This window comes from Hesperophylax consimilis, chromosome 28 (assembly GCF_061612785.1).
Source record: "Hesperophylax consimilis isolate HC1 chromosome 28, BYU_Hcon_1.0, whole genome shotgun sequence".
Classification (NCBI taxonomy): domain Eukaryota; kingdom Metazoa; phylum Arthropoda; class Insecta; order Trichoptera; family Limnephilidae; genus Hesperophylax; species Hesperophylax consimilis.
In genome coordinates, this window is record NC_142863.1 from 5,895,808 (window position 1) to 5,908,449 (window position 12,642).

General features: G+C 33.8%; 1 protein-coding gene across 1 annotated transcript in view; it reads right to left on the reverse strand.

Moving 5' to 3' along the window:
- LOC149410076 (modular serine protease-like) overlaps positions 1 to 6,457 on the reverse strand; it is a 49,780-nt gene extending 43,323 nt beyond the window's left edge. The window contains exons 1-3 of the mRNA XM_089648936.1: positions 6,409 to 6,457; positions 3,914 to 4,104; positions 118 to 327 (exon numbers count right to left, since the gene is read on the reverse strand). Of these exons, the coding sequence (XP_089505062.1) occupies positions 118 to 244 (127 nt within the window). The 5' untranslated portion in view covers positions 245 to 327; positions 3,914 to 4,104; positions 6,409 to 6,457. The remainder of the gene's footprint in view (positions 1 to 117; positions 328 to 3,913; positions 4,105 to 6,408) is intronic.
- Positions 6,458 to 12,642: the final 6,185 nt, after the last annotated feature.

The following is a 12,642-nucleotide window of genomic DNA, read 5'->3' on the forward strand; positions in this document are numbered from 1 at the left end:
TGATTTTGATAACCAAAATAAATAAAAAATATGGAAAACCATAGATGAAATATAATTAAGAAAAGAAGAAAATCTAATCAAAACGATAATCGATAAATATTTCCCTCTTGTTCTCACCTGCCTCACACTCGGGATTTTCCCTGTTCCAGGTACCATCGATGCAAGTCATGTCGTCCAGAGTTTGTATCCCAGTGAGCTCGTGTCTAGTTTTGCACTGGAATTGGACGTATGAGCCATGGGGCATTTCGGGCTCGCAGTGTATTGGCTTGTCTTGATAAGAGAAGCATGAAAACTCCACCGTATCGGAACCGTACAGTGTGCATCGTTCTGAAAATATTAGAAAAAATCCAATGAAACACATTTGTTAGTGGTAAATCGGTGGTCGCGAGTTCAAAGCCAATATATGAATAGTTAAAAAATCTCCATGTGGGTATATTTTTGTATTGATTGGTATAAAATATTAAAAAAGCATTTATTGAATAAAGTTATTCATTCATTTGAGTCTACGACTCCATAACAAAATGAAAATGACATTTTTCAAGACATCGTAGATTTTGTATTGGTTAAGCAGCTCACAGTTTACCAATCAGTGGTTCGCATCTCCGCTACCTACCGAACGATATACCACGTGCGTTCTTCAAGACCTTCTTTCTACCCAGAACTAACCACTAAATCAGCGCTGAGTACATACGAGTAGCATCAGCCAGCATCTCTGGTGAGTATATTTGGACATACTTTGCACTTGTTGTATTGTTTTTTTTTGTCAGAGTTTGACAGTAAAAGTCATTTCCTACCGACCTTATATTATTTTTAATTAAAAACTTTAAAAAATCTCATTTTTGACCAATTTTGTCGCCATTTAATCATTCAAAAATCCACCTGTGCACTTATCACTATACGCATAGTCATAGCCTTTGTTAAAGTAAAGGTACCTATCTTTCGGTCAAACCCTCATTAGGGACCCACATAGTTTTCCAACGGCCGTTGCTACCGAAATTAACTAATTACGTATCATACTTACCCCTAGAATTTCTCCCCGATTATAATCTAGACGTATTTATTATGCATGCAACGTGGCTAAAACGATCATGTAATCTAAGAACACCAAATTATAACATATTCAGAGACGACAGAACCGCCACTAAGGGAGGCATTGTCTTGCATATTCATTCTCTAACTTTAGTATTGATTCCGACGCAGTTAAAATCGATACTTCTTCTGGCCCAGCTATATTCTTATCGGTTGATAGTCCTCCCAAGCAACATTTGATTCATTCTGAACTAGATTCAATCCTGTCTAAAAACGTCGCAACTATTATTACCAGTAACTTGATCGCGACACACTGCTCCTGGGACAGTCAATATGATAAAAAAACGCAGATATCTTGCTTAATGTTCTCTCTCAAATTTAATCGTCATGGACCTACCCAGTATGAGTATTTATTACCCTTTGGCAGGCCGGATATAATAGACATTGTCATAGTTGGAGACTCAAGTCATACTCCCTAAGAGTAATTAATAAACTAGCAATTGTCTAACACTAGCAGGTGGTCCAAATAAACTGGTCCCACATAAGCCAACTTGAAAAAAATAAATGGCCATCGAGTTATTAAATTCAGCTACGTTCTATTCCCGAAAAAGCGAGTACCTACATTAAAATTGTGTGCGCGAAAATAATTGCTCTGCATAAATAATCTATATTCTAGTTTAAACACTGAAATAATCGACAAACATTGGTGAATAACTTAACTTTGGAAAAGCGGTGAACTTTTCACTGCTTTAATCATTTTAAAACGCCATCGAATCAGCCACTTAAAGAGCAAACAGAATAGTGTACGGTCAATATAAAGGCGGACAGCACATAAAAGACAAATATTATCACGATTGCTGATAAATAGGCCGTGGCCTGGGGGATAGCTTCTTTATCGTCGCTCACTATTGTCGCGGCCTCAAGGAACTGAGTTCGCTCCTCGGTTAAAGCAACTTATTTTTGAAATTGTTATTGGACAATCGGTAAACTAACCTTCTAGGTAAAGTATAACGCCATTTAGTGCATTAAATCAAACACATTAAAATGAACAAACAAAAGAAAGCCACTAAAAAGCATCATCTACCTACTCTGATGATGACCACAACACAAATAGAATATTTCAATTAATTGAAAAAAAATCCAATATTTTATCGGAACCATCAATGAAATCTTTTAGAGAAAAAAATTTAAAATTAACTAAGGGACTTTTAAAAATCAGTAGAATTCTGTTGCAATAAAATTGACAAATTTTGAAGAAAATAATAAAAATAAAGATACACTGATCAAACATCTGCAATCAGAAAACAATGAAATAAAACTGCAAATAAACAAATTGGAATAAATGAATAAAAACAAAATAAAATCGAAATTTCATCGAAATCACATCGAGTTCCATTTAAAAAAAATAAAAATTTATCTTAAATAGTCAACAATATAATAGAAAACATCAAATGCGAAACGGAGTCATCAAAAATAACAAATATTTATTGAATCAAAATCAGAAACCCTTCAAACAAATATACAGCTGTATTAGTATTATTCCAAAGCAAGGAAAATAAGGACAAAATCATTCACCAAAAAATAAATTATGGTGTTTTATAAACAAAAAAATATTAATTTCCCGGATGATAACAAAGTTTACATAAACCAACAATTAACACAACAAAATAATCACCTTCTGTTCCTGGCGAAATCCTCAAGAATCGGCTACAAATTCATCTGGGCGAAAAATGGTAACGTGATGATGAGAAAAGAATAAACAGCCCCAATCATCCATATAAGGCACCCGAATGACATTCCTTCATAATAAAGGACCAACTAACCGCATTGCACGTGAAAATAACTTATATCTATCAAAATGTCTTATGAAAATTTTTTGTATGAAAATTACATTTGTAAAAACACAAGTGATCTAAATAATCACTTTAAAGACGTTAGCTTTTCAATTCTTAATATGAATATTAGAAACTTAAGAAGGCACTTTGATGAACTGTATTCTTCTCGATAGTCTAGATTTTTCTCATATTAATGTTATTTTAACAGAAACACAAATGAAAGAAGTAATTCCCTATAACCTGCCAGGATATGTAACTATTTCATCTGAATGTAAACATACAGGTCACGATGGAATCACTGTATTTATAAAAAAAAAATCATAAAAAACCTGCCTTCAAAATTCTAGACTTTAAAACAGCTAATGCAATTAAATTAACATTTACCCACAGTATCTGATATTAGCTACCTACACATGACCTTCATTAAATGAATCTCTCTTCACTTATGAACTTAATTCGTTTTTAAAAATGACTAACAGAAATAACTTTAAATTTGCAATATTAACTGGTGATATCACTATAAACGTAAATGAAAGCAACCAAAGAACAAATTTTAAAAATGAATACTTAGATTGTTTGTCATAAACAAGATATCAGTCATACATAAACTCACTGACGAGAGAAAATCTGAATAATTCCACGACTCTAGATCACATATTTATCAAAACACACAAACACGTTACAACTATCTTTATATATGCCAATAAAAATGTGCGGTGAGAAAAATAAAGACAATGTTGGTAGTTCTTATTTGAAGTATGATACAGTTAAATATGACCGAAGGAGATAGGGTCCCATTAGCTCGGTCGGTAGAACGGTGCCCCGGCAAGGCAAGGGTCCTGGGTTCTTTTTCTGATTTTTCTGTTTCAGATTATCGTTTTAGAATCGCTTATATTGTCTTCAATAATTAAATATTACAATTTGAGGTTTTACCCAATAAGTTATTCCAAAAATAAATAAAATATTTCTATTACTTTTCAAAGCACAATGATTTTGACTCAGGATCGGGGTAGTGTGAATGAATCTCTTTTAAACAAAAAGTATTTTACTTTTACAGGCAGGTTTTGTTGACCAAGTGTTATTTCCCCGACAGACGGAGAGTTCTTCAGTGGGGAAGAAACCAGGACTACAGGAGTACTCCAGCACGCTCAGGCGACTCACATTGGCTCCTGGTCGCGGCACTCCCACCGCGCTGCTCGATGTGTAACTCCCGTTAGCAGGAAATGCGGGCAGGAGGCAACTGCAGACAGGCAAGATAACAATCATTATTTATTTATAATTAATACCCTACTATATTAATAATACGTCCAACCTCAGTCAAATAGTAACAATATCAACAACTCTAACCGCAAGAGGGAACTAGTATAGCATATTGACTTTCCTTTCAATGGCTGCAAAATGGAATTTATTTAGTACTTGGTGGCGGTATTTTGAAATTTAAATTTATATTTTGAACAATATTGATAAAAAAATATAAAATCTTTCAAAGAGTAGGTTCCATGATTCTGTTTACGAACAAAAATCTAGAACACTCAAACAAGATACCAAAAAGCGTTGACAGGTTCTAGTTGGTCAAATGATTTAGTTAAATCCTAGCAATCTTATGTGACACTTTAGAAGAACACCCCCATAGCGGCCATAGCGCCCCTGTAAGCGTAAAGGCAGCGGAGTTATGTCGCCACCCGGTTGGGCAGCCTTGTAAGGTGATTCGACATATTCGTCAACGTACGCAATAAACGTAAATGCGTTAATGACCTATTTTATGATTATTTAATTTATTTTATGTAATCTTTTTATAATGATACCTAACACAGTTTATTGTAATATTTTTGTCTCTTGTCTGTAGAAAAATAAGCATCTTTGTCTATTCTTGTTTGACTATTTTTAAATTAGTTAATTTTCACTATAGGTTTGTCCTTACGAAGAAATCATTGCTTTTGAAACATGTTTTTCCTATTTGATGAAATAGTGGCGTTACAAAGCTATTTTTTTAAATTAAATTAAGTAACGTTACAAAGTGATTTAAGGTATTATTGAATAAAAAATAATATATATACATTTTTGTTGTTTGTTTTTGGGGTGTTATGCCGTGTTGCGCTAACTCCTTCTTTAGCCGACGTTTCGGACAGCGTTGCAGTGTCCATCATCAGGGCAGATCCGGTAGATCCGAAGATGTGGATACATCTTCGGATCTACCGGATCTGCCCTGATGATGGACACTGCAACGCTGTCCGAAACGTCGGCTAAAGAAGGAGTTAGCGCAACACGGCATAACACCCCAAAAACAAACAACAAAAATGCTTTTGGCCGTGAGAATCTAAAAACTAACCAATATATATACATACATATATATACTTCGTCCTAGACATAAGAATTGATAAGCACCCACTTGTATCTTGACTTCTGGACCGAACAGACACGCGAAAGCGTTCAGTTTGAGACGAAATTCAGGACATAAGGCCTCTGAAGATGGACAGTGAGATCTGTCCGAAACGTCAGAAATTAAAAAGTCCTTTTAAGGACAACTTTACGCGGGTAAACCGAGAACATTATTCTACATACATATATATTATTTTTTCTTCAATAATACCTTAAATCACCTGCCTTCAAAATTTTAGACTTTATATATATATATATATTATTCCTATATATTATTCCTTATATTATTATATATATTTATATAAACGAGTAACTTTATAAAAGTTTTCCTACATTTATACAAAAATGGAATAATTAACTAGTTCAGGAAAATTTAATTAATTTAAAAAAAAATAATTGATCACCGCTGATTGTAATATTTTTAACCATAGCTACTTATTTCTCTGTACTTGTTTATCTATTTTTAAGTTTGTTATTTTTTTTGAAATCTGGTATTAGTTATTAACTTTATTTAAAAATCCTACAACATAATGTATCCAGAATAAATATTTAAATTTCGATGGCCTCTCGAAATTGTCTTTTTTGCAGACTTCTAAACTAATTCAGCAACTCCTCATCCAACCCTCTTCCCTTCTCTACAACAACTTCTTCTCGTTCAACTAAATTCACATACAAAAACCCTATCTCCAACTAAACCGGCTCCTGGATACGATCACCAACGACACAACTCACTGCTCATACCAATGTTTCATCTCCTTCAAATGCCACAAATGGGTGTGCAAACAATTATAATCCGTCCTCAACAAACTCTCTAAATTTTCTGAAAAACTTTTCCAAGACAATTCTTCATTTATCCAAACTCTTATTATGCTTCTAACTGACCTAATTTCTTCTCAAACTAATCTACCATCCAACGTTGCTTCTATTATTTCCAGATTAAAATCATTTATTAAATATATTTATCCTCATAGGTAAGAACATTGTTTGCGAGAGGGTGAGGGCCTAAGATGTTTTTATAAGCTTTGTGTTGTGTTTTAACGGTCGACCATGGTGATGGTCGTAGAAATAATTTAGCGGAACTATTCACACACATTGTGTCACTATATAGATTGGTTTTGTAGCAAGCGGGTGATCAAGTGGGAATTATAAATAACATAATATTTACCCCCGTAACACACGTCCATCCACCAAGATCACAATTTCTACCAAACCTGTAAACACAAAAAGAATATTTTAATTATTTAAGTAACAATATATTACAAAATAATAATAACATGGCCTATAAATCCTACTGATCCCTCAACATAAATATTTAAAAAATCTTTCGTTATCCTACATGTATTCAAAATGACCGACTTTTGCATCTTTAGGTATATAAAAATTTGTTGATTGATCTAGGTATAATGCCAGTAGCCGAAATAACAAATGGTAATATTTTTATAGTTTGAGAATGCCAAATTCTTTTTATCTCATTTCCTAGATCTGTGTATTTTCTTATATTTTCATTAACTGATTTATTTTGAATATTACAGGAATTTGGAATAGCGACATCAATGATGTAAGTTATTTTTTTTTAATTTTGTCGTGTAAAACTATATCGGGTCTATTATGACTAATCGTTCGCTCTGTAAGTATAGTTTTATCATAATATATTTTATAAAATTATTATTATAATTATTATTATTATGTTCTTATTACTATCTACATCAGCGGTCGGGAAACCGGGGTAAATTACCCCAAATGGGGTAAAAATGTTTTTTTTTTGGGAAAATAAGGAAATTTTTCTGGTTTGCTATTTCATAAACGTGTTAGTATTTATGTTAATTTTGTAATGTTTAAACTTAACACTCAACGGTCATTCACGCATGGATTAGTTTATTTATGCGCACGGGCTTCCGAAGCGTCGTTTGACTATGCGCAAATTACTTTATGAGGAACATCATTTCATTACCGATTTGATTTGATTTGGAGACAGAAAGCAGAACAGGACAAGAAAGCTTATTCTTCAAAGTTAGCTTTGTTTTTGGAAGACTGTGAAAATATTACTTTTGATGACATCAAGGATACAGTTATAAAACATTTTACCAAACTCAGAGAGCGGTTCTCCTACTACTTTTTAGATCTTGATGTACAAGGCTTTTCCACTCTAATGAACATAAAAACGAAGAAAGAAAATCAATTAAACGCCGAAGACTGTACTCAAATTGCTCTTACATCAAAAAGTCTCAATTTCGAAGTAATTGTTTCAAACATGAAGCAACATCATTTCTCTAAAAACTGAAAAGAAAACCTGGAAATCTGAATTTTTGTTTGATCCAATTTGAGAATTTTATTTTTTTTGTCTATTGCATACTTACTATTTTAATGTAACTTTTATTTTTATTTTCCGTGTAAATTAATTCAATAAATAATGTTTACTTAAATATACATTGATTGTCTTCTTTTCAAAATGGGGGGAAGGGGTAATATCGACTTACGCAAAAATATTTTAAGGTAAAGGTTAAAAAAGTTCCCCGACCGCTGATCTAAATCATTCTCGTATTATTATTTACTTTAATTATTATCTAGCTAATTTATTTACTTACTTATTATTATTATTATTATTATTTACTTACCTATCTGTTATTATTTACCTATTTTTATTTAGTTATCCAGAAGGAAATTGACCAGGATTTTACATCATTTTACAGATCAGACACAGAAGAAATCATCATTATTTTAACGTGGTGCTCCGTCCTTCTACATTTATACCTACGTTACCTCCGGACGATCTACTTTACTGACTCTAGATGGGGAAGGTAATTGCATCCCATATCATGATGCTAACGCGGAAAGTGTGTCGTGTAGGTTTCGTCTGATGAAGCTCAAACTCCCACGTGCCTTTAGACCTACACTCCACCTCAAAGAAGCTGCTGTAATTCCGCCAAGGGAGCGTTCCAGTTGGCTTACAACAGCTTCCTGGTTGACACCATTGGATAATGTGATAGCGCTGCGGACTTATTCTCACGTGATATCACGTCGCCGCCCCCTCCACGTGGATTTTACAGACACCCCAAGGTGTCTCCATCCTAGACGCCCCGACTGCAAACCATGTTCCCATTCATTACCAGGTGGCATCACAATTTTCATTCCACTCTCGCGCCCATCACTCAATACGGTACCACCAGAGGGAATAGTTTTCAACATCACGTTAGTCCGTTCCGTCCGCGTTGGCAACCCCTATCACATGATAGCGTGAGAAAAAAAAATTCTTCTGACTAGTCCATATTTGTGGAATACGAATTTGCAGCGTCACTATCAGACATTAACCAACTATGAAATTTAATCGAGGTTTAAATTTGGGAATGAGGTAAGGATTGCGAATGATACTACCAAGATACTATCGATCTTGTTGGGGAATCCTGAAAATTGACATGTTGGTTTTATATACATATTAAAATGGGTTAGTGGTAATTGTTAGTCGACAGATGTCAGCATCGCAAGTTCTAAGTTAAACTGGAACACCTCAATTGGAAATGAAAAACACTTACCAACCTCCTACCCGCTAAATAGCAACATCCAGGTGGGAATTTACACAACCATTGCTCTTGGGTGGAGCCCCCTATAATTACTACTAGATTTATCCTGAGATGGTAACCTAATATTTTATATCTTAATCCGAGATATCTACAATCTTATTTTTCATAATTTGGTTGTGTTATCCACACTACCCACCGTAATGAATGTACTTCGAACTTTTCTCTCTAACCTAGCAATTAATGAACTATATCAGCTATGTCTTTCATTATGTTTAAGAAGACTTCAGGGATATTATTTTGTTTATCAAAAATTTAGTTATAACACGGCTTTGATCGAGCCTAACACTCGCGATAACAAGACATTTAGGTATATAAATTTTCAATTATAAATTTAATTTTTGTCCGAGACTTTATCAAAATCCCAAAGGGAGATCCTAACACTTGCGTTTTATTTTATTCGAGAAGGAATTTTTAGGGTTTATTATTTTTAACGACAAATTCATTTATAATCCGTGACTTTATTAAAATCATAGTAATTGCGTTTAATTTTATTCGGGAAGGACTTTCTAGGGTTTATTATTTTTTATTACAAATTCATTTATAATCCTTGAATTTATTAAAATCATAAAAATTGCGTTTAATTTTATTCTATAATGCTATTCATGCTATTCTAACCTTTATCGACTCGTATGTTTTTTTCTATTTAGATCATAGTCGCATCATGCTAATTAGACCATTCTGGTGATTTCAAAAAGGTTAACACCCTGGCGTCCGTTTTATGTGATCAAATGATCAGGCGTGGACTGGAGAGCGGTCCCGGATTCCCATAGGGCGTTTTCTATACAATGCTTTAGTGAAAGCTGTTTTTTTTTTAGGTGTGAATTCCGGACCTTTTATTTTAAAATGCTATTGTGTCCGCAAAATTGCTTTAATGACTGTCGTTTGCTTCCCTAATAGACGAATGTCTCTTTATACTAACCAGTCTAAAACCGAAAAATGCCCAGTGCAATCACCCTTGACTGAGGTCACAATCTAACGTAGACTTGCAGCAGTATCCCTTACCGTCTACAGTTGTTTATGATGTGGTACGCTTTGTTTTTAACTCTTTCACGAGCTTAGCTTTGATCAACTTCAATTTGACTCTGATAATAATAAAATAATAGCAGTAATTGGATGACTTGCAAAGCGCCGTTCCTGTGCAAAATCATCTCAAGGGCGCTGTACAAACCTATAATACATCTCTACAGTGTTCTACGTCACTACTTAGCTATTTATGGAGACAGTATACATTACAACACCTACCTGGTAGGTCACTCGAGATTAGCACTCAATTAAAATTATATAATTGTTCATTAGCGAAATTCAGATACAGGATCTAGGACGCGATTGGGAAAATTGAATATAACTGGACTAGACTTTATCTTAGGAATGGTATATTTCGATGATTCACTCCCCCCTCCCTTTTCTACGTGAACCCAACACTCTTCCGCGATTTTTGTCTCCAACTTCCGATTTTTTTTCCTGATTGTACGTAATTTTATTGCCAAATATTCTAGTACGCTCCTTCCTTTTGGGCGTGGTTTTTTCATTTAATCGGGGTTGCACCTTTGTCTTTTTCGTCCACGAAAAGACATAAATAATTTATAATGTGCCAAACATCACTTGAAAATGTTAACAAAAAAAGCTATAAATTTATTTTATCCCTGGCCATTACTTTAAATGGATTTTCTTCTCCTATACCCGCCGTGTAAAGTCTAGTGAGCACTTTAAACAAAAATTCTGTTAAATCTTTCCACTTGAATCCTTAAAGAAATCGGAAACCTTTTTTATCAAGTAACAGACCTGTTGCAACCAAATCTCGCGCCATTCTATGTGATGCTACGCGTCTAAAAAGGGTTGTGAACCCCTAAAAATTTCAAATTGATCAGCCTTGAGTTTAGCTAGTTCGTTCACCTAATCATTTGGTGTGAATATTTTCAAGGTCGATGTCATACAAATCAAAGCTCTACTTTTAAACATCCCTTTGTCCTGTCAAACTCGCAACTCCCCTTTTCCTTTTCTGTAATATAATTGGGCAATCCAGTTCTTATGTTGCAACCCCAGTGGAAAACTCCCACCCACTTTTGCAGTTCCCTATAATTCATATGCGCCTGTTCCGATAGATGGCTCTACTATGACGGTTTATATCATTTACCTTGGGAAAAACCTTGGTCCATCACACTAGTAGAGAATTACGAAAGAATCCATAGAATAAAAAATCCGAACCTGTAACATAAAAACAGACGTACCCACACACCTCAAAATGCAGGACATCATATTAGCTAACAGAAGGTCGTTTGCTCTTGAATATACCGATTTTACTGAAGGCCGTCTCGGTTTCAAGTTGACGGACGGCCGTTCCCTTTGGAATATACCGATATTACTAAAGTCCATTTCTGTTTCAAGTTGACGGACGGCCGTTTCCTCTTGAATAATGTTTTCTACGATTTTCCTTATTCTGTAGGCGAATGCGGAGGAATTTCCAAAAAACGGATCCCGATCCCAACAAAACACAAACAGACACGTTGGTAGTAATATATAAAATGCACTGATGATGGATACTGTAATGCTGTCTGAAACGTTGGCTAAAGGGGGTAGCGCAACACGGCTTAATACTCCCAAAATAAATCAGAACAATAATTTTGGCTGTGAAAATCTCAAATCATACCAGAAGTTTAAATTTTTTGTGCATAAAGAACGGTTGAAAAAGAAGTGTAATGAGATAACATAACGTGAAAGTGAATGATAGAAGAAGTTGAGGAAGTTTGACGCGGTTGTCGTGAAAACTAATCTGAAGGGTGATGTGTTGTGAATTATCTGTGTAATTAATTAAATCTTCTTGTGTCTATACATATATATATTTATTTATTTATTTTCACATATACGGCACAACATGTGCCATTCACATACTAAATTACAGAGAATAGTACAACAACATAAGGAATGCAACAATATAAATGTAAGTATAATGGTATAATCAGTAAATAGTAGTAAAGTTAAAAGTATGAAAAAAAGAGATATAAATAAAATATAAGTAGCAATCTGTAGTATAGTATTAAGTCAAAGTAAGAAATTATATGTAATAATATACAATAAAGTAGTATAAGCAAAAATGAAGTGCTTATAAAATGTCTGAAAGGCATTAAGAGTTTGTAAAAAAAAAAAATAGAAAGGTATATACTATTAGAAAATGAAAAGAATAAAATATATACTATTATAATATAAAAAGGAAACAAAAGTAATAAATGGGAGAATCGCGTGTATAATAATAATGTGCGACACTGCTTGACAGTCCGATAAAGTTTTACACAGTACCTATGATGACTATGATATATAATGCACTGATATCAGCTTCTACCTATCGAGTACTAGTAGTTTTTAATCTGAAGTACATAAAAATTATGATGGTATGGTATTACTCGACAATTTTTGTTTTATGCATCTTTTATATGATAATAGACAATCAGCGTGATCGATGTTGGAATATTCATTGCCTAATCTGTGCAAGCAATGGATTATTGAATTTTGTTCTGCGTTAGTTCCAGTATTGTTGCAATAATAAGGTGACTTGATTCTAGTTGGTCTACAGGGAACATGGTAGTTTATCAACGAAGTTAATTCAGGGGAGTCGAACCGGTGATTGATTATTTTGAATAAAAAAATTAGATCATTAAGTATTCTTCTATGTTTTAACGATAAGAGATGCATTAATTGTAATAATGAATCGTCATCAATGTCGTCAGAGGGAATTCCTAATTTGAAGTCAATTGTTCTGAAAAATTTGTATTGGATTCTTTCAATGAAGTTTGCATGGTTTTTGTAGGAAGGGTTCCATATAGACG